At 45.2% G+C, this 27591-nt stretch overlaps 1 protein-coding gene and 1 non-coding gene across 5 annotated transcripts in view; both read left to right on the forward strand.

Annotated features, from left to right (window-relative positions):
• The window catches only part of LOC133283326 (AP-1 complex subunit gamma-1-like), a 101713-nt gene that overhangs the window by 50734 nt on the left and 23388 nt on the right, over window positions 1-27591 (forward strand). For 2 of the 4 annotated variants that reach the window (XM_061480013.1, XM_061480016.1), the window contains 10 exons: window positions 219-299; window positions 7451-7549; window positions 16970-17025; window positions 17653-17766; window positions 22015-22155; window positions 23760-23814; window positions 24645-24767; window positions 25095-25184; window positions 25691-25818; window positions 26459-26563. In XM_061480013.1, coding sequence (XP_061335997.1) covers window positions 219-299; window positions 7451-7549; window positions 16970-17025; window positions 17653-17766; window positions 22015-22155; window positions 23760-23814; window positions 24645-24767; window positions 25095-25184; window positions 25691-25818; window positions 26459-26563 — 992 coding nt within the window. The remainder of the gene's footprint in view (window positions 1-218; window positions 300-7450; window positions 7550-16969; window positions 17026-17652; window positions 17767-22014; window positions 22156-23759; window positions 23815-24644; window positions 24768-25094; window positions 25185-25690; window positions 25819-26458; window positions 26564-27591) is intronic. The other 2 variants (XM_061480015.1, XM_061480017.1) reach the window with 2 other exon arrangements.
• LOC133283333 (small nucleolar RNA SNORD71) lies at window positions 19817-19899 on the forward strand. The gene has a single exon (XR_009747786.1). It is a non-coding gene; the product is annotated as a small nucleolar RNA SNORD71 (small nucleolar RNA).

Below are 27591 nucleotides of genomic sequence, written 5' to 3' on the forward strand. Positions count from 1 at the left end.
ACTCAGCAGTTCTGGCTGCTGGGAAGGAAATAAGCACAGCATAAGACTGTTCTTGTTGGTAAGGGTCATATTAAGGATAAGCGTTTTGCTTAGGAATGGAAATCAGCAGCTTATTTTGCTGATTTGCCACTCCTCAGGAAGTGTCCTGGGCATTTCATGGCCCCCAGGTAAAACACTGCTATCCAGTGAAAATTGTTTTGCTTTATTTTGTCAAACAGGTACGAATCCTGCGGTTACTAAGAATTTTAGGACGAAATGATGATGATTCTAGTGAAGCAATGAATGATATACTTGCACAGGTGAGGTCTGCAAGGTCGATGAGCAGCTTAAACTTTCTCTTTTGGTTTCTTAGTACTTCAGATTGAGGAGCACTGGTGTCGTGGTTTAAACCCAGTCAGGTAACTTGTTCACTCACTCCCAGTGAGTGGTGCCGAGCTGACAACAATCAAGGTCCGTGTCCGTCTCCCCCCCCCCCTGCACCGGGGCTCTCCCCTTCCCCGCTCCCGGAGGAACGGGGAGGAGGATCGAGAGAGTGCAACTCCTACGGGTTGAGACAAGAACAGTCCAGCAACAAATCACCACCGCTACTATCAGCTAAAACAATGATAAGGGAAAATAACAAGGGAAGAGAATACGATACCACCGGCCAAGAAAACGAGTTCCACCCGGAAGCCCCTGTCCTTCCGGGTAACTCCCAGTTACCCCCCACCCCGGGCATGACGTGCTGTGGTATGGAATACCTCCCCGGCTAGCCCGGGTCAGGCGCCCCGTCTCTGCTTCCTCACAGCTTCCCTTCCTCCCTGGCAGAGCATGAGCCTCACAAAGTCCTTGGTCAGGGTAAACATCACTTAGCAACAACCGACAACATCGGCTTCACCAACACTGTTCTCAAGCTAGAAGTCAAAACACAGCACTGCACCAGTTAACACAAAGGAAAAAACATGACTGCTACTGCTGAACCCAGGACATTATCCACCCCTTATTCCATACCATTCACGTCGTGCTCAGTTCCCACATTTTCGATACACCATCGCTCTCCCACATATATACATCCATATACATACAGACCAAGAGGAAAAAATCATTTTCTTAGTGCATGGACCAATCCCTATAATGCTGCCGAGTCCATTCGGTCCATGATGTTCCAAGTTCATTCTCTGTTGGGATGATGGCTGGAGGGAAGTCAGGGCCAGTCGCTGGTGACCTGGAGACATCTAGTTGATGGGCTATAAAAGCATTACACAGCAGGCAACAGCATACAATTGAGTTCACTGGCTGTTTTCCCCTAAAATCAAATCCCCTTGAGGTATACATCGGACTTCCCCATCTTCCCGCATTACCCACCAAGTATATCCAGGTCCCTGAGCAAAAGCAATCCCACGAGTGGGTTTGCCTTTACCTGAAGCAGGAATAACCCAGACTGTCTTCCCCAGCAAATTCTTCATATGCACCACGGGAACTTTGTCCCCCTCTACAATATGTAAAAGTTCTGACTGGGCTGGGCCAGCCCTGTTGGCAGATCCTCTGGTGTTGACCAACCAGGTGGCCTTTGGTAAATGTGTATCCCAATGCTTGAAAGTTCCCCCACCCATCGCTCTCAGTGTAGTTTTTAACAGCCCATTGTACCGTTCGATTTTCCCAGAGGCTGGTGCGTGGTAGGGGATGTGATATACCCACTCAATGCCATGCTCTTTGGCCCAAATATCTATAAGGATATTCCGGAAATGAGTCCCATTGTCTGACTCAATTCTCTCTGGGGTGCCGTGTCGCCACAAAATCTGTTTCTCAAGGCCCAGGATGGTGTTCCGGGCAGTGGCATGGGGCACAGCGTATGTTTCCAGCCACCCGGTGGTTGCTTCCACCATGGTAAGCACATGGCGCTTGCCTTGGCGGGTTGGTGGCAGTGTGATATAGTCAATCTGCCAGGCCTCCCCATATTTATACTTCAACCATCGTCCTCCATACCAAAGAGGCTTTAACCGCTTGGCTTGTTTAATTGCAGCACATGTTTCACACTCATGAATAACCTGGGCAATAGTGTCCATTGTTAAGTCCACCCCTCGGTCACGGGCCCATCTATATGTTGCATCTCTGCCCTGATGGCCTGAAGTGTCATGGGCCCACCGGGCCAAAAATAATTCACCTTTATGTTGCCAATCTAAGTCCATCTGAGCCACTTCAATCTTAGCCGCTTTATCCACTTGTTGGTTGTTCTGGTGTTCCTCAGTGGCCCGACTCTTGGGTACATGGGCATCTACATGACGCACCTTCACCACCAGGTTCTGCACCCGGGCAGCAATATCTTTCCACAGTGCAGCAGCCCAGATGGGTTTACCTCTGCGTTGCCAGTTGCTCTGCTTCCATTGCTTCAACCACCCCCACAGGGCATTTGCCACCATCCATGAGTCAGTATAGAGATAAAGTACTGGCCACTTTTCTCGTTCAGCAATGTCCAGGGCCAGCTGGATGGCTTTCACCTCGGCAAATTGACTCGATTCACCCTCTCCGTCAGCAGTTTCTGCAACTTGTCGTCCAGGACTCCATACAGCTGCCTTCCATCTCCGATGCTTTCCCACAATACGGCAAGAGCCATCAGTAAACAAGGCATACTGCTTTTCACTTTCTGACAGTTTATTATATGGTGGGGCCTCTTCAGCACGCACCACCTCCTCCTCTGGTGACATTCCGAAATCTTTGCCCTCTGGCCAGTCCATGATGACTTCTAGAATGCCTGGACGACTGGGATTTCCTATTCGAGTTCGTTGTGTAATTAGTGCAGCCCATTTACTCCATGTAGCATCAGTTGCATGATGTGTAGAGGAGACCCTGCCTTTGAACATCCAGCCCAGCACGGGCAGCCGGGGTGCCAGGAGGAGCTGTGCTTCAGTGCCAATCACTTCCGAAGCAGCTCGAACCCCTTCATAGGCTGCCAGTATCTCTTTCTCAGTTGGGGTATAGCTGGCCTCAGATCCTTTGTATCCCCGACTCCAAAAGCCGAGGGGTCGACCTCGAGTCTCCCCTGGAGCTTTCTGCCAGAGGCTCCAGGTAGGACCGTTCTCCCCAGCTGCAGTGTACAGCACATTTTTTACATCTGGCCCAGTCCGGACTGGTCCAAGGGCTACTGCATGAACTATCTCGCGTTTAATTTGCTCAAAGGCTTGTTGCTGCTCAGGGCCCCATTTAAAATCATTCTTCTTCCGGGTCACATGATAGAGAGGGCTTACAATCGAACTGTAATTTGGGATGTGCATTCTCCAGTACCCCACTGCACCCAAGAAAGCTTGCGTTTCTTTCTTATTAGTTGGTGGAGACATTGCTGTTATCTTGTTGATCACATCTGTGGGGATCTGTCTACGTCCATCTTGCCATTTTATTCCCAAAAATTGAATCTCCTGTGCAGGTCCCTTGACCTTACTCCGTTTTATGGCAAAACCGGCTTTCAGCAGGATTTGGATTATTTTCCTCCCTTTCTCAAAGACTTCTTCCGCTGTATCGCCCCACACAATAATGTCATCAATGTATTGCAGGTGTTCTGGAGCTTGCCCCTGTTCCAGTGCAGTCTGGATCAGTCCATGGCAAATGGTAGGGCTGTGTTTCCACCCCTGGGGCAGTCGGTTCCAAGTGAACTGGACACCCCTCCAAGTAAAAGCAAACTGTGGCCTGCACTCGGCTGCCAAAGGAATGGAGAAAAATGCATTGGCAATATCAATCGTGGCATACCACTTGGCTGCCTTTGACTCTAGTTCATACTGAAGTTCTAGCATGTCCGGTACGGCAGCACTCAATGGTGGTGTGACTTCATTCAGGCCACGATAGTCTACTGTTAGTCTCCATTCTCCATTAGACTTTCGCACTGGCCATATGGGGCTATTGAAGGGTGAACGGGTCCTGCTGATCACCCCCTGACTCTCCAGTCTACGGATCAGCTGATGGATGGGAATCAGGGAGTCTCGGTTGGTGCGATATTGCCGCCGGTGCACTGTTGTGGTCGCAATTGGCACTTGTTGTTCTTCAACTTTCAGCAACCCCACAGCAGAGGGATCTTCTGAGAGACCAGGCAAGGTGGACAGCTGCTCAATTTCCTCAGTCTCCAAAGCAGCAATACCAAAAGCCCACCGGTACCCTTTTGGGTCTTTGAAGTACCCTCTCTTGAGGTAGTCTATGCCGAGGATGCATGGAGCCTCTGGACCAGTCACAATAGTGTGCTTTTGCCACTCCCTCCCAGTCAGGCTGATTTCAGCCTCCAGCACAGTCAACTCTTGGGATCCTCCTGTTACTCCAGAAATACAGATGGGTTCCACCCCTTGACAGCTTGATGGCATCAGGGTACACTGTGCACCGCTATCTACTAGAGCCTTATACTTCTGTGGGACTGATGTGCCAGGCCATCTGATCCACACAGTCCTGTAAATCCGATTGTCCCCTACCTCCACCTGGCTGGAGGCAGGGCCCCTCTAATGGTCGTCACAGCATTGGACACTTAAGTCGTGGTGAAAGGGATTATTCTTCACAGGAGCTGGAGTAAAATCAGCTCTTCCACTCCATCTGGGAAACTGCTCACCAGAGACTGAAGCCGTAGCTCTCATGGGACGATCAGTCTTGGCCCTTGCTCCCCTCTTCAGTTCACTCACCCGTTCCTCCAAAGCTGAAGTAGGTTTTCCATCCCACTTTGTCATGTCTTCTCCGTGATCCAGCAGGTAAAACCATAGGGTACCCCGTGGCGTATACCTTCTGTATCTCCTCTCTCAAACAATAGGACGTCTTTTGTTAATAGCTGAGACGTGTGTTGGTACACGTGAGGAGCTGGATAAATCAGATACATCGTCCCTCAATTTGTCGAGGTCCTGGGACAGTTTTTTCACAGCTGAGATGATGGAAGGAGTGAGATTGTCTTCGAACTCTTGGAGTTTATGAACCATTTCATCCACTGTTAGTGGTACTATGTCATTCCAGGTCACTGTTGCCAATGAATGGGCATATGATGACGGTGCATTCCGTGTAAGTTTTCGCCACATGGGTCGTGTACATTCAACTTCATCTGGATCTATAGGTGTATCCCCGTTATTCGGCTTGATGTGATAGATCATCTCTACGATGGCCGATTCCCTCAGAGACTGGATGCCTTTGTCTATAGTAGTCCACTTGGCCAAACGACTCGTAACATCGTCCTTGTACGGAAACCTTTCTTTCACAGCTGCCAAGAGCCTCCTCCAAAGGCTGAGGGACTTTTTCTCTCTTGCAATTGCTTTGTCAATTCCCCCTTCTCTAGCAAGTGATCCCACCTGCTTGGCTTCTGTACCTTCTAGTTCGTGACCATCGGCCCCATTGTCCCAGCATCGGAGTAACCAGGTGATGATGTGCTCCCCTGGTTGACGGGTAAAATCTTTTCGCATATTCCGCAGCTCGGTTGAGGTCCGAGGTCGAGAAGTTACCTCTTCTTCTTCTTCTTCGTCATGTGATGATGACTCCTGATCAGATTCTGGACCGGGTGGTGAATTCATTGGTTCTTCATCTCGCTTCACCCTTTTTGCCTCCTTTTTGCTTGTTCTCTTGCGTACAGGGGCAACTGATATTGGTACGAATTGGTCCTCTGGTTTGGCTGCAGTGATTATCACTGTGGTTTGAGTAGCGACTGTACTTGTTGCTGGGGGTGGTGTAGCTACCGTGCTTGGAGCTGGGGTAACCGCGCTGTCTGTTGCAGTTGAAGTTTGAGCAGCTGCTGTACTTGCCACTGGGGTAGCTGCGCAGTTCATTGCAGCCAAAGTTTGAGTAGCGACTGTCACTTTGCCCTCAAATCCGCCAACATTCTTTTCCTTTTGAAGGTGCTGTATAGTGTTGAACAAGGCCCTGTAAGCATAGGCCAAGCCCCAGCACGTTGCCGTGATTTGTCCATCTCTGGTATGGCCAGAATGACCACACACCTCATTTAAGTGTTTTACTAATTCTTCTGGATTTTGCAGTTGTTCGGTAGTGAAATTCCAAAATACTGGAGGGGCCCACTGACCTAGATACTTGCCCATACTATCCCACACACCCTGCCACTCATGGCTGTCCAGCCTCTGGGAAAATCTCTCGGTCCTCCTACATCGTCGTTTGACCCCAGACAAGACCCAAACCTGAATCTGCTTAACTCTTGAAATCAGTAGTGGGCAAAACACACTCTGTATGCGTGTTAGCATGGTGATTCCCATCACCATCAGCAAACAAGTCTCAACAGCATTAAAAGGCCATTCAAAAAATTCAAAACTCTCAAATGTAAATGGTCTGGGGGGACGACTAGGAGGGTAAAAGGATGTCTCCTTCACAGGTTGAGCACCTGAGAAGGAGAAAAAAGATGTGTAATTGCTAAGCACCTCCATCATATACCTCCCAAAGTATAAAGGTGGTGACCACACTGGGAACATAAGCCAGATCAGTTTCATGATCAATGATTCTATTGTATTACAAGTCATTACCATAAAGTACAATGGGACAAAAACCTTAGCCCAAGCCCCACACTTGAAAAACACTAATACAGCCAATACCGGATGGACGTAAGATATGGTATACTGAAACTGTGAGATCAAGAGGAAAAACCTTGAGAGCCAATAAATCAGCATTGTGACGAGTGACTATCAATCCAGTCAGATCTGTTCTTATCTCAACCCCTCGTGCCCCACGTTGGGCGCCAAAAAGAACTGTCGTGGTTTAAACCCAGTCAGGTAACTTGTTCACTCACTCCCAGTGAGTGGTGCCGAGCTGACAACAATCAAGGTCCGTGTCCGTCTCCCCCCCCCCCTGCACCGGGGCTCTCCCCTTCCCCGCTCCCGGAGGAACAGGGAGGAGGATCGAGAGAGTGCAACTCCTACGGGTTGAGACAAGAACAGTCCAGCAACAAATCACCACCGCTACTATCAGCTAAAACAATGATAAGGGAAAATAACAAGGGAAGAGAATACGATACCACCGGCCAAGAAAACGAGTTCCACCCGGAAGCTCCTGTCCTTCCGGGTAACTCCCAGTTACCCCCCACCCCGGGCATGACGTGCTGTGGTATGGAATACCTCCCCGGCTAGCCCGGATCAGGCGCCCCGTCTCTGCTTCCTCACAGCTTCCCCTCCTCCCTGGCAGAGCATGAGCCTCACAGAGTCCTTGGTCAGGGTAAACATCACTTAGCAACAACCGACAACATCGGCTTCACCAACACTGTTCTCAAACTAGAAGTCAAAACACAGCACTGCACCAGTTAACACAAAGGAAAAAACATGACTGCTACTGCTGAACCCAGGACAACTGGCGAGGATACAATGGCTTGTTGTGTTGGGTGGAATTTTGCTGTAAGATACACATGTTCATAGGTGTGAAGCTTGTTGTTAGGGGTTGGTTAATTTCACCACATGATCTGCGGAACAGCACAAAGGGGATCTGCTTTGGATTCATTGGAGTTACTGATACTGTTTATTTTCTCCAGGTTGCCACCAATACAGAAACAAGTAAAAACGTGGGAAATGCCATTCTCTATGAAACTGTGCTGACGATTATGGACATAAAATCTGAAAGTGGGCTCCGAGTAAGTTGACTTTACTATGCACATCCACCACCCCACCCCCCACCCACCCCTCAGGCTTACATTAGAATAATCTGTGTAGAGGACATGAAACAAAGTTGTTTTGCCAAACATAGTGTTGTGGTTTAAGCCCAGCCTTTAACTCAGAACCATGCAGCCGCTCGCTCACTCCCTCCTCTTCTTCCCCTCTCCCCACTCCCAGAGGGACAGGGAGGACAATCGAAAGAATGTAAATGATTGACAGAGCATGAGACTGAAAAAGTCCTTGATTGGGGTAAACATTACTTAGCAACAACTGAAAATATTGATGTGTTATTCAGCACTGTTCTCGGACTAAAGCCGAAAACAAACCAAACCAAAAACAAAGCTATGAAGACGGAGAAAAATGACTGCTACACCTGAACCAAAGGACAATATCCACCTCTTATTCCATACCATTCGCATCATGCTCAGATCCCGTATTTTTCAATATGCCATTACTTTTTGTCTCGTGTGGGTGTATATATATATATATATATATATATATACACACACATATACATACACCCACACACAAAGAGACGGATATCATTCCTTAGTCCATGGACCAATACCTATAAAACCGCTGAATTCATCCAGTCCATGATATTAGGCTCCATCTCTTGTAGCAGTCTTTGAGGGCAGGAGAGATGGTGTGTAATGTTGGATTGTTGCCTGCTGATGACACTGCTGAGCTCATCTGGTCACTGCTGAGCTCATCTGGTTTCATCAAAGTTCCTTCTTTGTTGGGGTGATGATTGGAGGAAAGGCAGGGTCAGTCGATGGTGACCTGAGGACAGTTCTGCTGCTGCTGGCTTTTCCCATTACTTTATTTTCCGCTCATGATCATGACAGCACATCTCTCCTTTTCAAAGGCCAGAGTGGTGGAGATGGGCATCTAGCTGATGGGCTATAGAAGTGTTATATAGCAGGCAACAGCATATAAATGAGGTCATTGGCTGTTTACCCCCAAGATTAAATCCCCTTGAAGGTATACACTGGACTTCCCCATCCTCCCATATTATCCACCAAATATATACAGGTCCCTGAGCAAAAGCAGTCCCACAAGTGGGTTTGCCTTCACCTGAAGCAGGAATAACCCAGACTGTCTTCCCCAGCAAATTCTTTATGTGCACCACAGGAACTTTATCCCTCTCTACAGTATGTGAAAGTTCTGACTGGGCTGGGCCAGCCCTGTTGACAGATCCCCTAGTGTTGACCAACAATGTGGCCTTTGGTAAATGTGTATCCCACTGTTGGCAAGTCCCACTACACATGGCTTTCAGTGACTGTTTTTATAACAGCCCGTTGTACCATTTGATTTTCCCAGAAGCTGGTGCATGGCAGGGGATGTGATATACCCACTCAATGCCATGCTCTTTGGCCCAAGTGTCGATAAGGTTGCTCAAGAAATGAGTCCCATTGTATGCCTCTATACTCTCTGGGGTGCCGTGTCGCCACAAAATCTGTTTCTCAAGGCCCAGGATAGTGTTCCGGGCAGTGGCATGGGGCACAGCGTATGTTTCCAGCCACCCGGTGGTTGCTTCCACCATGGTAAGCACATGGCGCTTGCCTTGGCGGGTTGGTGGCAGTGTGATATAGTCAATCTGCCAGGCCTCCCCATATTTATACTTCAACCATCGTCCTCCATACCAAAGAGGCTTTAACCGCTTGGCTTGTTTAATTGCAGCACATGTTTCACACTCATGAATAACCTGGGCAATAGTGTCCATTGTTAAGTCCACCCCTCGATCACGGGCCCACCTGTATGTTGCATCTCTGCCCTGATGGCCTGAAGTGTCATGGGGCCACCGGGCCAAAAATAATTCACCTTTATGTTGCCAATCTAAGTCCATCTGAGCCACTTCAATCTTAGCAGCTTTATCCACTTGGTGGTTGTTCTGGTGTTCTTCAGTGGCCCGACTCTTGGGCACATGGGCATCTACATGACGTACCATCACCATCAGGTTCTGCACCCTGGCAGCAATATCTTTCCACAGTGCAGCAGCCCAGATGGGTTTACCTCTGCGTTGCCAGTTGCTCTGCTTCCATTGCTGCAACCACCCACACAGGACATTTGCTGCCATCCATGAATCAGTGTAAACTACTGGCCACTTTTCTGATTAAGCAATGTCCAAGACCAGCTGGGTGGCTTTCCCCTCTGCAAAGTGACTCGATTCACCCTCTCCTTCAGCAGTTTCTGCAACTTGCTGTCGGGGACTCCATGCAGCTGCCTTCCATCTCTGATGCTTTCCCACAATGCGGCAGAACCCATCAGTAAACAAGTCATATTGCTTTTCACTTTCTGACAGTTTATTATATGGTGGGGCCTATTCAGCACACATCACCTCCTCGTCTGGTGACATTCCAAAATCTTTGCCCTCTGGCCTGTCCATGATGATGTTTAGGATTCCTGGACAATTAGGATTACCTATTCAAGCTCATTGTGTAATTAGTGCAGCCCACTTACTCTTTGTGGCATCAGTTTCATGATGTGTAGACGGGACCCTGCCTTTGAACAACCAGCCCAGCACGGGCAACTGGGGTGCCAGGAGGAGCTGTGCTTCAGTGCCAATCACTTCTGAAGCAGCTCGAACCCCTTCATAGGCTGTCAGTATCTCTTTTTCAGTGGAAGTGTAGCTGTCTTTGGTCCTCTGTATCCCTGACTTCAAAAGCAGAGGGGTTGACCTCGCGTCTCCCCTGAAGCTTTGTGCCAGAGGCTCCAGGTAGGACCATTCTCCCTGGCTGAGGTGTAGAACACATTTTTCATATCTGTCCCTGTCTGGACTTGTCCAAGGGCTACTGCATGAACTATCTCTCATTTAATTTGCTCAAAGGCTTGTTGTTACTCAGGGCCCCTCTTAAAATCGTTCTTCTTCCAGGTCACCCGATAGAGAGGGATTACAATCAAACTGTAATTTGGGATGTGCATTCTCCAGAACCCCACAACACCTAAGAAAGCTTGTGTTTTTTTCTTATTAGTTGGAGACATGGCTGTTATCTTGTTGATCCCATCTGTGGGAATCTGGTGACATCCATCTTGCCATTTTATTCCCCAAATTTGAATCTTCTGTGCAGGTCCCTTGACCTTACTCCGTTTTATGGCAAAACTGGTTTTCAGCAGGATTTGGATTATTTTCTTACCTTTCTCAAAAAAGTTTTCCACTGTATCACCTCACATGATAATGTCATGAATGTATTGCAAGTGTTCTGGAGCTTGCCCCTGTTCCAGTGCAGTCTGGATCAGTCCATGGCAGATCGTAGGGCTGTTTCCACTCCTGGGGCAGTCGGTTCCAAGTGTACTGGTTGCCCCTCCAAGTAAAAGATAACTGTGACCTGCACTCCGCTGCTAAAGGAATTGAGAAAAATGCATTGGCAATATCAGTCGTGGCATCCTACTTGGCTGCCTTTGACTCCAGTTCATATTGAAGTTCTAGCATGTCCAGTACAGCAGTGCTCAGTTGCGGTGTGACTTCATTCAGGCCATGATAGTCTACTGTTAGTCTCCACTCTCTCTGTTAGACTTTCACACTGGCCACTTGGGGCTATTAAAGGGTGAACTGGTCCTGCTGTTTAGTCCTTGGCTCTCCAGTCTGTGAATCAGCTTATGGATGGGAATCGGGGAGTCTCGGTTTGTGCGACATTGCCATCAGTGCACTGTTGTGGTCACAATTGGCACTTGTTGTTCTTTGACCTTCAGCAACCCCACAACAGAATGATCCTCTGAGAGACCAGGCAAGGTGGACAGCTGCTCAGTTTCCTCCGTCTCCAAGACAGCAATACCAAAAGCCCATTGGTACCCTTTTGGGTCTTTGAAGTACCCTCTCCTTATGTAGTCAATGCCAAGGATGCATGGAGCCTCCTGACCAGTCACAGTGGGGTACTTTTGCCACTACTTTTGAGTTAGGCTGATTTCAGCCTCCAGTACAGTCAGCTCTTGGGATCCTTCTGTTACTCCAGAAATATAAATGGGTTCCACCCCTTGATAGCTTAATGGCATCAGGGTACACTGTGCACTGGTATCTACTAGAGCCTTATATTTCTGTGGGACTGATGTGCCAGGCCATCTGATCCACACAGTCCAGTAAATCCGATTGTCCTTCTCCTCCACCTGACTGGAGGCAGGGCTCCTCTAATAGTGATCATAAGATTCTCTACTTAAGTCTTATACAAAGGGATTAGAATTCCTTATTCATAGGAGTTGGAATAAAATCAACTCTTCCACTCCTTCTGGGAAGCTGCTCACCAAAGACTGGAGCAACAGCTTAGGAGGGTCATACTTGGCCACTGTTCTTCAATTCATGCATCTGTTCCTTTAGTACTGAGGTAGGTTTTCCATCCTATTTTCTCATGTTTTCTCTGTGATCCCGCAGGTAAAACCGTATGGTGGCCTTTAGCGTGTACATCTTATATCTTCCTTCTCGGGCAATAGGGCACTTTCCCTAGCTATGACAAGTCTGTGCATGTGGGAAGCTAGATAGATCAGATAGATTGTCTCTCAGTTGTTTGACCTCCTGGGACAGTTTTTCCACAGCTGAAATGGTGGAAGGGGTGAGATTATCTTTGAAATTTTGGAGTTGATGACTCTCTGTCATGGTTCAAGCCCAGCTGGCAACTGAGAACCATGCAGCTGCTTGCTCACTCCCCCCCTTCCTCTCCCACTCCCAGAGGGATGGGGAGGAGAATCCAAAGAATGTAACTCCCATGGGTTGAGATAAGAACAGTCCAGTAACTAAGGTATAATACAAAACCACTTCTGCTGCCACTAATAGTAATAATAATGATGATAAGGGAAATAACATGGGAAGAGAATGCAACCGCTCACCACTTGCCAACTGATGCCCAGCCTGACCCGAGCAGTGATCTAGCCCTTCCAGGTAACTGCCCCCAGTTTATATAGTGGGCATGACGTGCTCTGATATGGAATACTTGTTTGTCTAGTTTGGGTCAGGTGTCCTGTCTCTGCTTCTTCCTGGCCTCCTCTCCTCCCTGGCAGAGCATGAGACTCAGAAAGTCCTTGGTCAGAGTAAACGTTACTTAGCAACAACTAAAAACACTGGTGTTATCATCATTTTTCCCAGGCCGAAAGTCAAAATCACAGCACTGCACCAGCTACTAAGAAGGAGAAAAATAGCTGCTACTGCTGAATGCAGGGCACTCTCTTCATCCACTGTCGGTGGTGCTGCCTCCCTCCCTCCCATTGTTGCCAATGAGTTGGTATATGATGATGGCGCACTCTTTAAATTTCCGCCACATGGGTTTTGTACATTCAACTTCATCTGGATCTACGGATGCATTCCTGGCCTCCGGCCTATGATAGATCGTATCTTTGAATGGCTGATTTCCTCAGGGACTGGTTGCCTCTGTCTCTCGTGGTCTACTTGGCTCAGCCACACATAACATTGTCATTATAGGGAAACCTTTCCTTCACAGCTGCCAAGAGCTGTCAAGGCTGAGGACTGGTTTCTCTTTTGCAATCTCTTTCTCAATCCCCCCTTTCCTAGCAACTGATCCCAGCTGCTTGGCTTCCCTACCTTCTAGTTCATGACTGTCGGCTGCATTGTCCCAGCATCGGAGCAACCAGGTGATGATGTTTTCACCTGGAAGATGGCCAAAAACTTTTTTGTATATTCCACAGCTTGGTTGAGGTCTGGGATCATTAAGTCACCTCTTCTTCCTCTGATTCCTGTATTAATAATTATTGTTCATATGCTGTCCCCTGTAGTATGTGCATTGGGTCTTCATCTTTCTTCACTGCTAGAGTTGCTCTTTAGGGCTATTGTTTTCCTCTTGCTTATAGGCGCAGCTGATATTGGCACAGATTGGTCCTTTGGTTTATCTGCAGTGTCTTTCACTGTTGTTGGAATGGCTGCAGTGTCTGTTGTCAGGGTTGGTGTAGCTTCTGTGCTTAGGGGTTGAGTAGCTGTGTTTTCTGTTGCTTTGCCATCAGATCCAGAGGCATCTTTTTCCAGAGGTGCTCTGTAGGCATAGGCAAAACCCCAGTATGTTGCCATGATTAGTCCCTCTCTGGTATTACCAGGATGACAGCACACCTCATTTAAGTATTTTATTAGTTTTTTCTGGTTTTCGCACTTGGTCAGGGGTGAAGTTCCAAAGCACTGGAGGGGCCCACTGACCTAGATACTTGCCTATGCTGTCCCACATACGCTGCCGCTCATGACTGTCAAGCCTTGGGGAATATCTCTTGGTGGTCCTCTTTTATCATTGTTTAACCCTAAGCAAGACCTGAGGCTGACCCTGCTTAGCTTTTGAAATCAGATGAAGTAGGGCATTCTCAAGGTGGTATCCCCTGGGTGGAATGCATGCAGTGTTTGTGGCAACATGCTGATTCCTGTCAAAATCAGCAGGCAGGTTTCAAGGGTATTCAAAGGCCATCCATAAACCTTTAGAATTCTCAAATGCTGCTGTAAATAGCCTGGTGAGGGAGTGGAGTGTGTGAGTTAACGTCTCCTTCATAGGTTTGTTACCGTAAAATTTGGTTGGAAAAACTCTCTAAGACTCAATTTGCAGTTTTAGAAAGCAGGCATTCTTTATTGTAGCGCTGGGCGCTCATGTGAATTGTTTTCCAGAGGTGAGTTTACCCGTTAGTTGCTGGCAGCAGCTGTATATTTAGCATACTCATGCATATTCAGAGCATTTCCAGGAACTAATTTTAATATTTGCATCCTAATGGCACATGCGCTCTCTTGCTGAGTGGGGGTCTATGATGGTCACCAATAGTCTTCCTCACTGTGTTTACCGAATGACCTCAGTGCTTGCATACACTCGCAAGGTCCTAGTGCAGAGTTAGCAGCTGGTATGTCCTTGATTCTGTCCTGTTCCAGTCTCATTCCACGCTGGGTACCATTCTGTTATCTTGAAAACTGGCATCCTTGGTCTTATTTATTGTCTCCTTACTTGTTATCAGTTCCATGATGTTCCTTCCCCCATCAGGCAAACATTCCTTTCTCTCTAGGTGTTAGTAAGTTGGAACAGTTTGGCCTGTTCTACTATGTTAATGGCACACACACTATTGTTAGTTTAAAATTTAAGCCTGCACTTTGACCCCCCCAAGGAGGAAAACAAAGATGTGTAATTGCTAAAAAATTCCATTATATGCCTCCCAAGGTATAGAGGTGATGACCATGCTGAGAATGGATGCCAGCCCAGTTTCATGATCAATGAGTCTATTGTATTACAAGTCGTTATCATAAAGTACATCAAAACAAAAGCCTTAGCCCAGGCCCCAAAGCTGATAAACACTAAAACAGCAAATCATAGAATACTTAGGGTTGGAAAAGACCTTAAGATCATCTAGTTCCAACGCCCCTGCCATGGTCAGGGACACCTCACACTAAACCATGCCAACCAAGGCTCTGTCCAACCTGGCCTTGAACACCACCAGGGATGGAGCATTTACCACGTCTTCAGGCAACCTGTTCCAATGCCCACCACCTTTATAGTAAAGAACTTCGTCCTTATATCTAACCTGAACTTCCCCTGTTTAAGTTTGAACCCATAACCCCTTGTCATATCAGCACAGCCCCCGATGAAGAGTCCCTCCCCAGCATCCTTGTAGGCCCCCTTCAGATACTGGAAGGCTGCTAGGAGGTCTCCATGCAGCCTTCTCTTCTCCAGGCTGAACAGCTCCAATTTTCTCAGCCTGTCTTCATATGGGAGGTGCTCCAGTCCCTTGATCATCCTCATTCCCTCCAGCGTATCAACCAACCCACACAGCTTGGTGTCAACGGCAGACTTCCTGAGGGCGCACTCAATCCCACTGTCCATGTCACTGACAAAGATGTTGAACAAGACTGGTCCCAACACCGATCCCTGAGGGGCGCCACTCGTTACTGGTCTCCATCTGGACATTGAGCCATTGACCACAACTCTTTGCATGAGGCCATCCACCCAGTTCTTTATCCACCGAGTGGTCCACCTATCAAATTGATGTCTCTCCTATTTAGAGGCAAGGATGTCGTTTGGGACAGTGTCGAATGCTTTGCACAAGTCCAGACAGATGATGTCAACTGCTCTACCCCTGTCCATCAGTTCTGTAGCCCCATCATAGAAGGCCACCAAATTGGTCAGGCAGTATTTCCCCTTAGTGAAGCCATGCTGGCTGTCGCCAAGCACCTTGTTGTTTTTCATGTGCCTTTGCATGCCTTCCAGGAGAATCTGCTCCAATATTTTGCCAGGCACAGAGGTGAGACTGACTGATCTGTAATTCCCTGGTTCATACTGACTTTCAAGTAATGTACAACATGCTGAAACTCTGAGACCAAGTGCAACAACTCCAAGAGCAACTCAATCAGCATTGTGATGAGTGACTATTAAACAGTGAATGCTTATCACACATACTGTTAGACACACTCTGGTCAGATCTGTTGTAATCTCAACCCTTCACGTGCCCCACGTTGGGTGCAAAAAAAGAACTGTCATGATTTAAGCCCAGCCGGTAATTCAGAACCATGCAACCACTCACTCACTCCCCCCCTTCCTTCCCCTGCTCCCAGAGGGATGGGGAGGAGAATCAAAAGAATGTAAATCCTACGGGTTGAGATAAGAACTGTCCAGTAACTAAGGTATAATACAAAACTACTACTACCACCAATAATAATAATAATGATAAGGGAAATAACAAGGGGAAAGAAAATGAAACTAAAAGGGGAAAAGGAAAAGAAAACAATTAACACAAGTGATGCACAATACAATTGCTTACCTCCTGCTGACCCAGCCTGACCTGAGCAGCGATCTAGGCCTTCCAGGTAACTCCCTCCGCTTTATATAATGGAGTTTCTATGCTGAGCATGACATGATGTGGTATGGAATACCCCTTTGGCTGATTTGGGTCAGGTGTCCTGTCTCTCCTTTCTCCCACCTTTCTGTGCCTCTCCTCGCTGGCAGAGCATGAGACTGAAAATGTCCTCGATTGGAGTAAACATTACTTAGCAACAAATAAAAACATTGGTGTGTTATCAGCATTGTTCTCAGACTGAAGTTGAAAACACAGCACTGCGCTAGCTACTAAGAAAGAGAAAAATCATTGCTACAGCTCAACTTGGGACACATAGCTCTGTAGTTGCTTCTAGATAAGACTGTAGCCTGTTCAGAAAGTGATAATTGGTTTTTGGTAGGTTTTTGTCTTTTTTTCTTTTTGTTGTTAATTAAAAAATACAAAAGCAAAACTTCCTGCAGACTATGTTCTTTTGAGAGCAGCAGAGAGCCTGTGCTGTGTTTGTCTTAGCTTTTTCTCTGTTTAGGTAGCCTCTTAAGTTCTTTGTTATGCTTTTGGCTAAGAACTGTAGTGGTAAATTGGACACATTATTTTTAAGATAATCTTGAAATCATGGAGATGACTAGGAGCCTTTATTGATCACTGACCTTCCTTAACTCTTTCTGTAGGTTTTGGCCATTAACATCCTGGGCCGTTTCTTATTAAACAATGACAAAAATATTAGGTAAGTTGTATGAAGTATGTTTTACCAACACCTACTTTCAAATGTATGAGAAGCCATTACATAAAGATTATGCTGCAGTAGAGCTTTTCAGGAGATCTCTTTGGCAAGTACTGTTGTTGGGGATAGTGTGACTGTCTAGCTTTCTTCTCTCTTGGTGCATGGTTTTCTCTGCAAATCTTCACTGTGGACCTGCCATTCTAAGTTGATGAGTCTGGGTGTGTGGCATCCCATCTCTTAGTATTCTGATTGCAAATCCTGGTATAGGTAGAAGACTCCAGCCTTGGGAATTACACTCAAACTAGCATGAGTTGCTTAATCTTCAGAGATCTAATCTTTAATTGCCTTGTTTTTTCAAAATCTTAGTGAAGACTGGACAACTGACGTGAGCCCAGGAGTTGGGATGGGTGCTTGTCTGGGCAGCAGGATGTTGTTGGGCTGGTTAGAGTTCAGTGTGGTAACTCACCTTTGAAGATAGGCCAGGCAGTCCCCTGGAAGATTCCCATCCATTACTGAGTACGAGAACCCTGTTCTGTTTCAAAATAAGATTAAGTTCTGGGGCTGTGAGTTCTGTGCATAGGAATTAAATGCCTCCTGTCAAGGATTCATTCCTGTATATCGTTATCTCAGATATGTAGCTTTGACATCATTGTTGAAAACTGTGCAGACAGACCATAATGCAGTACAGCGGCATAGAAGCACTATTGTTGACTGCCTAAAGGATCTGGATGTCTCCATTAAAAGGTAATTGAAATATCCATGACATAGACTCTCAAGGTTGACAGCATATGGAAAGTGAGCAGGACAAAGGGGAGGGAAAATGGCAATAAGCTTGGGGAACTCTGAGACTAGTATTAATGCACTGTATGGTTCATAGTTCAAAGAAAGTAATGAAGATGTAAAAGCAGCCTCCCAAAGAAGGTGCCTGCACATTTTGAGCATCTAGGACTGGAGAAAAAAAATTAAGTTTGCCTGAATTTTTCCAAATGGAGTCTCAATGGAGATCAGGTTGTGTGCTCACAAGATGGAAAGTCTTCATGAAGTATGATCTTAATCATACTCTGACGTGCTCCATATTGCTGCTCTTCTGAGATGAACAGACAGTGCCATGTTATCTTGAAGCAGCACTAAGCTGTCCAAATAATGTATTCTAGATGAAATTTGATTAGGCAGTGGTAAAATTCAGACTTGACTTGATTGTTCAAATAATTTGCTTACATCTGTGTCCTGTTATGCATTCTTGGTGTTCATTCTTTGGTGTTGGTCAGAGCAGTCCCAGGCACATCTGCAGGTTGGGCAAAGAAGAGATTCAGAGCAGCCCTGTGGAGAAGGACTTGGGGGTGTTGGTCGATGAGAAACTTAACATGAGCCGGCAGTGTGTGCTCGCAGCCCAGAAAGCCAACCGTATCCTGGGCAGCATCAAAAAGAGCATGACCAAGAGGTCAAAGGAGATGATCCTGCCTCTCTGCTCTCGTGAGACCTCACTCGGAGTATTGTATACAGTTCCAGTGTCCTCAACATAACAAGGACATGGAACTGTTGGACCAAGTCCAGAAGAGGGCCACAATGATGATTGGGGGATCCTGTATGAAGACAGGCTGAGAAAGTTGGGGCTGTTCAGCCTTGAGAAGAGAAGGCTGCATAGAGACCTCATAGCAGCCTTCCAGTATCTGAAGGGGGCTTATAAGAATGCTGGGGAGGGAATCTTCATCAGGTACTGTGCTGGTATGACAAGGGGTAATGGGTTCAAACTTAAACAGGGGAAGTTCAGGTTAGATATAAGGAAGAAGTTCTTTACTATAAAGGTGGTGGGCATTGGAGCATGTTGCCCAAAGAAGTGGTAAATGCTCCATCCCTTGCGGTGTTCAAGACCGGGTTGGACCGAGCCTTGGGTGACATGGCTTAGTGTGTGAGGTGTCCCTGCCCATGGCAGGAGGGTTGGAACTAGGTGGTCCTTTCCAACCCTAACTATTCTAATTCTATGATTTGTCAATTAAATAGCAGTATGTTGCTGTTGCTCTGGGCAGTGGGAGAGCTTGCAACCTTACTTCTCACTAGAGGAAGACAATTTAAACTACTTCTGTTTCTTCTCATTAGTCAGGCATTCATAGATACTCTTGAATTCTTGATCTCACTTTTGCCCAACCTATATGGAATGCTGCTCTTCTAAATTGAGTTCAGCCTGTTAATTGCTTGCTCTTTCTGCCAAAACTCTCTTCCTCATAGTTACTGTTTTCATAACTGATGGTCTGAGCTCAGTGCAGCATATGACATGGCAGTCATGGGGACAGTTACATCCCTGTTGCATCTTGTGGAATTTGTTTGCTGCAGGCCAAATATTATTAACATACTTTCAAAACTGATCAACCTATTTCCCCCCCCCCCTTGTGAAACTGATTAGATATGCCACATACTTGTTCTGATAGGCATTTTTCAAATATATGCCCATCTTTGATTCACATCTAGATTTATAACAGCACTGCTCAGTCTAATATGTACAGAATAGGAAAGAAATTGGATCTCTCTCACTTCTGAAACTTGGTTTTAACTGCTGTGTAGTGGGTATCGTGTAATCTGTTTTTATAGTTGCAATCAAAACATAAACATAAACTTGTATCTTACATGCTGAGCAAGTCAGGCTGCTGTTGCTGTTCAGTGCCTGAGCCAGCACTGAGTCAAGGCTGTGAAATAGCAGAACTCCATCTAGGTTTTGGGTAGAAGGCAACGAAAGCATTTTGTTGGTGCCTGCTTAGGAAAGCATAGGTAAGCTACGAAAGACAGAGCTCCATGTCTGAGTGCTGTTGGAGGATGAAGCCTTTCATCCATCGGCAGAGCATGATGTTACTATGCTGATGCTCATGCTGCTGACAATGCACTATCTTAATTGAAGCAGTATATCGACTGGATGTCAGGGTCCCCAGCTACCAGGTTTCAAGCACTTGGACTTGAGGGGAAGAGACAGTACCTGGTTTGGGTTACCTGAAGCATGGTCTGTTCCCATCATTTAACTGTTGCAGTGCATCTTTGGTCCATGTGGTATAAACCAGAATGTCTTTGCTATTTAGTTCAAGTCTTCTTGTCTGTCTGTTTAATATGATCAAACTACATTATTAGGAACTTCGTGACAGGAATGAGCCATGTAATATGACTGAAGGTAAGCTATATGTATTGAGATAAATGTCTGGTATTAAGATTGCAGAGTAGCTCTGTGCATCTGCAGTATTGAGATATCTGTTCTAATGCAATTGAAAAGTTAAACTTAAACATGGAAAACGTGTAGCCTGTTAGGGTTAGGTGTAAAGAGTTGGGAACTAATTGGAGGGATGAAAGCAATTCCAGTAATGGTATAGGTCTTCAACCAGGCACAGATCTAGATGGTAAAAGGTAATTAGTTATGTATTTCCACCTTAATTCTGAACACCTCCATGTTTTCTAGGTCCCTGGGTATTAGTTGGGTAAAAAGCAAAATAACACATTGACTTGGAGCAACCTCTTCTAGTGGAAGGTGTCCCTGCCTGTGGGAGGGGGGAATGGAACTAGATGAGCTTTAAGGTCCTTTCCAACCCTGATCATTCTATGATTACAGTAATAACTAGGGAGATGTTGAGAAGCAGTGCTGCTTTCAGATTCTTGATAACAAATAGCTTGAGCCCAATACCATTGGATTGGGTAATGTGCCTGGTCTGAGTTGTTGATGTTTCACAAACATTGGGAAACCCAATTGGGATCCATTGGGAACCATTGGGATCATGGGGTTCCTTCCAGTAAATATGTGAAAGGATGACATCAAAACTTGCACATCTCAACATTATGATTTTAATGAGAACTGCTGGAGTCAAGCACACACTGAAGTCTGAGCTACCTTGAGAAAGTATGTATTACAAAACAGACTTTAGGCCTTTTGGCATAATTTTGGCTGTAACTTGTTGAAAACAAGCAGTATGAAATCACTGTACAAATTAGTTCAGCAACTATCCAGATGATTTCAAAAGATAACTGAAATGGGGGAGGAATTTTTTGATGTGCTGTGAGGGTCTTTATAGCCTTCTGGTAGGGTATCTCAATGACAGGCAGAGAATAAAGTTCCTGATAGTATGAAGAGGGCACAACTTGGAGGGTTGGGTTCTGGATTACACCAAATGCTCAATTTTAAAGAACAGTCAGGGTTTTTTAGTGAGGCTGTTTTAATGCATTCTGACATAACTAATTGCCAGCATTGTACAACAGTCAAATCACATTTGAAGATATTTCAAAGAATTCAAAAAAGTCAGAAGAATGGGAGAACTGTGCTAGAATTGGCTGCAGAAGCTTTAAGTAGAAGGGCTAAGGACTAGACTCTGACTTCTCCATGAATATAACAAGAAATAGCAAAGAGCCAGTACTCTGTCTAGTTGTGGTGTCAACTTGGAGGTGGGTTCTAAGAGCATCAGGGTAATTTGGGGGTTGTAGAAGTCTAACGTAGTCTATCTGACAGAATACAACAAAGCCTATCTGTTAATATTTTAAGTCTCTACTGAATTCAAATCTCTACTATATGGAGATTGAAACAGGTCTCTTCTGGATCCCTAAAGCTGGATAAAGTGCGTTGTAGGATGGATTACTTCCTGCAGTTGTGTGTCAGAAATGACTACCATGCGAGTAATTTGTACTAATACTTGGGAAGTCAGACCTTAATACTGATAGACTCTGGGTGGAAGATATTTCTAGCCCTTAGGACATCTGGATAGGTATTTCTAAATAACCCCACACCCCCTTAGTATTTTGGGGGTTAGGTATTTGTTGTCTGCCCATGAACAGGAAACCATTGGTACATTTCATGTGGAATGCTGTTCTCACAGGAATAATAAATACTGTTCTCCTAATGAAAATGTAAGTTCATTGAAGTAGCTGGACTTGTGGTTTGTTGTTTTTGGTTGGGGGGAGGGGGGGTTGGTTGTTTTTTTTACTTCACTAGGGGAAGATACTTGATCTGTTTTTTGTCTCTTGCCCTAGGCGTGCAATGGAACTGAGTTTTGCTCTTGTTAATGGGAATAATGTCCGTGGAATGATGAAGGAGTTACTGTATTTCCTAGATTCCTGTGAACCAGAGTTCAAAGCAGACTGTGCATCTGGAATATTTCTTGCATCTGAAAAGTATGGGGCCAATTTATTTGCTATTAATTTTTTGTATATTCTCAGAATTATGAGCATTTTGTGTTGCTGCTTCCCTTCCTCATCCCCCAGGAGAGAAGATGTTGATCATGTCTTCTTGTTTGCTGATCTGTGTGGTGTGTCAGTTTTAACTGACTCTGAGGAACAGGTCACACTAGTGTGTCCCATATGGATAGTCCTCTTATTCCTAAATCAGTCTAGTGTACTGATTGCTGCCTACTGTGTACTGCACTTTGGAACACATGTTGCACTGACATCCTGGCCCTGCCTCCCTGCCCCTCTCCGCACACACAACTTCTCTGGTTAGCTGTACAACCAAGATGATCTCATTACTGCTGAACCACAGCAGCCTGACTTTGAAGTACTGTATGTGTACTCTACTCTGCTCTTGTGCAACCCCACTTAGAGTACTGTGTGCAGTTCTGGTGTCCTCAACATAAGAAGGACATGGAGCTGTTGGAGCAAGTCCAGAGTAGGTCCACAAGGATGATAAAGGGGCTTGAGCACCTCCCATATGAAGACAGGCTGAGAAAGTTGGGGCTGTTCATCCTGGAGAAGACTGTGTGGAGACCTCATAGCAGCCTTCCAGTATCTGAAGGATGAAGGGATTTAAGGCATGGACTCCGATTGCTGGTCAAAGAGCTTTTTACTTTAGATTACATGGTTTATATATGTTTTTGATCATATCCACATGCTTAAAGCTACAATACAGTTGGTTAGTTGCTGCTGTCCATGCGCATAATCTAAAATTATAATTGATTAGTCTGCTTTTTCAACACCATCCTTTCGACCTTCTCCTCATTTCTCAGTTCCTTCTTCTACTTCTCGTTTTCATCCCCTTTTGTTCTGTTTCTTTTGCTCTACTTTTCTTGCTTGAGGTTAGTTCCCCACAGAGCTAAAATTACAGAGTCTGACTCAAAGATAATTCCCCAAAGAATTAAGGTCACTCAGCATACTCTGACCAAGTTCAAGCTCCTCTTCTCCTACAGAAGGTGGGCCTATAAGGATGCTGGGGAGGGACTCTTCATTAGGGACTGTAGTGATAGGACAAGGGGTAATGGGTTCAAACTTAAACAGGGGAAGTTTAGATTGGATATAAGGAAGAAGTTCTTGACTGTAAGGGTGGTGAGGCACCGGAATGGGTTGCCCAGAGAAGTTGTGAATGCTCCATCCCTGGCAGTGTTCAAGGCCAGGTTGGACAGAGCCTTGGGTGACATGGTTTAGTGTGAGGTGGCCCTGCCCATGGCAGCGGGGTTAGAACTAGATGATCTTAAGGTCCTTTCCAACCCTAACTATTCTATGATTCTATGTGCAAGGTATGGCTGTGCTATATTGTACAGCCTTGTGTATTTATTCATCTTTCCAATGTCAGCATTAATACAAAAAAAAGTCTAAGAATGTGAAATGTGTTTTGTTGGGGGTGTGGGGGGGTGTGTATCTGTTTTGGGTGTGTCCCATCGTCCCGTCCCCCCCAGGAAACAGTGGGCCAGGAATAACTGAATTGGGAGGTTCTGATGATGATGGGTTTCTTGCTGGTGTTGAAGGCTAGTAGTTATTTCTCTAACTTGTTTTCTTAATCTTGTCAGATATGCTCCTTCCAAACGCTGGCACATAGACACAATTATGAGAGTCTTAACAATGGTAAGTGTTACCTCTCTTGTCTGTGACTATATACAAAATCTTATTTCTGTAGGAAGTTACTCACCATCAAGTTGGACATGGCTATAAAGGCTGGCAGATAACAAATGCTACCACACAGAGGGGAAGTATACCTAGATGGTAGTGACTCCAGGCAGACAATCAGAAATATGTACACTCAATAAATGACTGAGTGTTTTTTTTTTTAAAGAAATATATGATTTCAGAAACAAACAAGAATACAGTGTGTAGCAGTTTTTCTGATGCAGTAATCATATTAGCTTCTAAGTTTGGATAGCTTTTGTGTTTTCAGGGGAGACTGAATACAGCCTTAAGTAACTTGCAAAGTGAAAGGGGTTAAGCAATATCTTGGAATTATTCCTGTCCTCTAACCAAAGAGTGAGATGCAGGCAAAATTCTGGATCCTGTGCTTATTTGGCATAGAGTCTGTCTTTGAGCCAAGTGGTTAATAAGCTGCGTTCTGCCCCCAGGGCATCTTTCACTTAAAGCCTTCTATTTAACAGAGGAATTTTCTGTGTTGCTTTTTGTTCCTTCTGTAGCACAGGATCCTTATGTCCATACTCTGTCCTCCTGACAATTTCAGGGTATCTGTAGTATGGATATCTCTGGGTATAATTGAGTTCATTGGGAAAATGTACTGTCCTGTGCTTCTGTCCATCTGAGACTGCTCAAAATCAACCATAAAGTGCTTGAGGATGAGGAGGTTGATTTTTATTTCCATGCACATCAGGTGACTTTGTGAAGGTTATCAGGAGATGCTGGGTGTTACTGAGAAGTTGGATATTGAAACCTAACAGTAGCTGTTCTTGCAGGCAGGAAGTTATGTTCGTGATGATGCTGTTCCCAATCTGATTCAGCTAATAACTAATAGTGTGGAGATGCATGCCTACACTGTGCAGAGACTCTACAAAGCCATCCTTGGTGATTACTCCCAGGTAATACCAAGCTTGACCAGCTTCAGTTTCCTTGTTTACTGCAATAAGCATGTTTACTAAGCATCTCAAGGTATGTCAACATCACATTGTGTAGCTCCAAGGGACAGATTGCAGGTGAGACATGTCTTCTATAAGTTCATAAATATTCTTTTTATTTTGTCTAATTCTCTTATAGAATTCTTGATCAAATCAAATATTCTTGTTTGTTCTGCTGAGAACTTCCTTGGCTGTAAGGAGGGCTAGGCTTGCTCTGGGAAATGGTGATGGCTTAATTTGTCATACAGGTATCCATTTATCTTGGGTATCTGATTTTTCTTCTTCAAACAGCAACCCCTGGTGCAAGTGGCTTCTTGGTGCATAGGAGAGTATGGAGATCTTCTGGTGTCTGGCCAGTGTGAAGAGGAACCACCAATACAGGTATATCTTGAGAAAGAACAGCAGCTGTGCACCTGGCTGAGGCTGGAGCTGCTTGCTGCTGCCTATGCGAGGGGAATGCTTGCAGTAGTTACTTAGCACTGGTGTCCATGATGGTGATGGACTGTGAGGAGTTGTCTCCTTCCCATGCTACAGGCATGGGCTGCCTAAACACTCACTGTGTCAAGTGCAGCTATAACTGACAGAGCAGTGTGCTTTCAGTGCTAGCCTAGCTTGCAGGGGAGCTGCTAGGGTCTTAGCTGTGTATTTTGATGATAAATCTGCTGTTCCATGTGTAGAACAGGAACTGTATTTTAAAACTAATCTCTTAAGATCTCCACATAGATGCATGTGTCTTGTATGCTCTGAACATAATGTCACAGGCTCATCAAGTTGCAGAGGAGGTACAACACGGCCATTAAGCAAGAGACAGGTTTTTACAGTAGGTCCTGCAAGGCTTGCTGCAAGGCTTCTCTCTGCCTCAGCCTAACCTTTATGTACCTTTTCAGGTAACAGAGGATGAAGTTCTTGATATTTTAGAAAGCATCCTGATGTCTAATATGTCTGCATCTGTTACACGAGGCTATATTCTCACTGCCATCATGAAGCTTTCCACAAGGTTTACCTGCAATGTCAAGTGAGTTCTAATTGATGTACTGCACAGGGCTTTGTTGCAAACATGTTGGCATTGGTTGTTTTCAGTGGAAGTATTCCTTAGACATGCTCTGCTTCCATGGTTTAGAAAAGTCATCTTATTTGTTGGCTTTTACAGTCCTCCTTTGCTTGCAGGGTGGAAGACTTCTGCTGATATGTACTGTTTTCTCTGTGGATATCCACAGAGAAAACAGTACATATCAGTGTCCCCACTGTGTAGGGACTTAATCCTTGTTGCTGTTGCTTGAAAACTCCTTTTGGGGAAGAGAAGTCATTACTTTCAGTGGACTGTCCTTTCCAGTTCTTTTTGTGGGTGATGGAGAGGGAAATAGCCTTATTTCTTACTGATGGCTTCTTGGTGTGGGTAGTTGAGCTTTCTTATGCTATACCTTGTGGTGGTATATTAATCACCTACTGATGCTGTTACAAAGGGACAGTTCAAAAATGGGGTTGCAAAGATAGTCCAGGAAAACAGCAGAGAATACTGTTTTAAATGAGTTAGACAGAACACCTGTTAAGCAGAGGACATACAGTGTCTTCTGGATGACAGGTTAATCCCTTGCTTATTGCTGCTAATTCCATGGTGTGGTGTGTTCTTTTGTTTCCCCCTTGTCCCCACACAGTCGCGTTAAGAAGATAGTTTCCATTTACAGCAGCAGCATCGATGTGGAGCTACAGCAGAGGGCAGTGGAATATAATGCACTTTTCAAGAAATATGATCACATGAGGTAAGTGCTGATGAGTTTGAACAGGATCATTATAATCTACTCTGATCTCCTGTGTGTACTGCACTTTGTGCTTTGAGAGCTTTGTCTGGTGATTTTAGTAGGTTTATAGAGGAACTATAATCCCTCCCTCTGTAGATGAGTTAGTGAATGCTTTAAGAATTCAGCATATCCTGGGAGATTATTCTGTGCTCAGAGACTTTCTCTGCCAAAAATGTTGCCCTGCTTTGAGCTTGAACTTGACTAGTGTTTACTCCTAAGTGTTGAATCTTAAATTTGCTAACTGAGTAAATGTCTGCAGGTAGCTTTTATTATTCTAGAATTGCCACAGTCGTTGGGTTCAGTCTCGTTTTAAAATGTCTGGAATAAACATGCCGAGGTCTATTGACCTGTCCTTCTAAAGTGCTCTGAATGTGAGGCAATTCTACCAATTGTTATTGTTTCCATTTTTCAGAATATCTCTTAAATTTACTGTATCTTCTTGTAGTATCTGCTTAAAATCTCAGATTTTGCATGCAAAGGCATGCTATTTCACTGCACCACTCAGCATATGTGTTTTACAATTTGTGAGCATATTAATCTCCTTACACCTTATCATTGAGAGGTCCCCCTTCATCACTGCTTTGCTCAAGTGATTGTTTCTTTATGAGAAAGTTAAAACCCTGTTTTATTGCAGTAACTAAAGCCGTAATTCTTTGCAGAATAATCATTAATCTGCCATGTGTGGTAGTTAATTGTTGATACATAGGAGCACCACAGATTCATCTGTTCAGTGTGGATCATAAGATTGGAGGAGATCTTGTGGGGATTGACTTCATCTACTCTTGAAAACTTTCCATGAAATTCCATTGGATGGAGGAGCATTCATTTTAGAGTTTAGATGAGAGGACAGAGATAAAATGGATGCCATTTGACTAAATATTGCCTGTGTTTGTAGGGGCCTCCAAGCCTTGTTTCAAAGACTTCACAATCCCTTTTTTCAGTAGGTACCATCCTATTCACTGTGTGTAGAGCACAACATCCTTGTGATT

Source organism: Pezoporus flaviventris, unplaced genomic scaffold (genome assembly GCF_033815535.1).
Source record: "Pezoporus flaviventris isolate CSIRO_AGI_PZ_B2104156 unplaced genomic scaffold, CSIRO_AGI_Pfla_v1 ptg000164l, whole genome shotgun sequence".
Taxonomy (NCBI): Eukaryota; Metazoa; Chordata; class Aves; order Psittaciformes; family Psittacidae; genus Pezoporus; species Pezoporus flaviventris.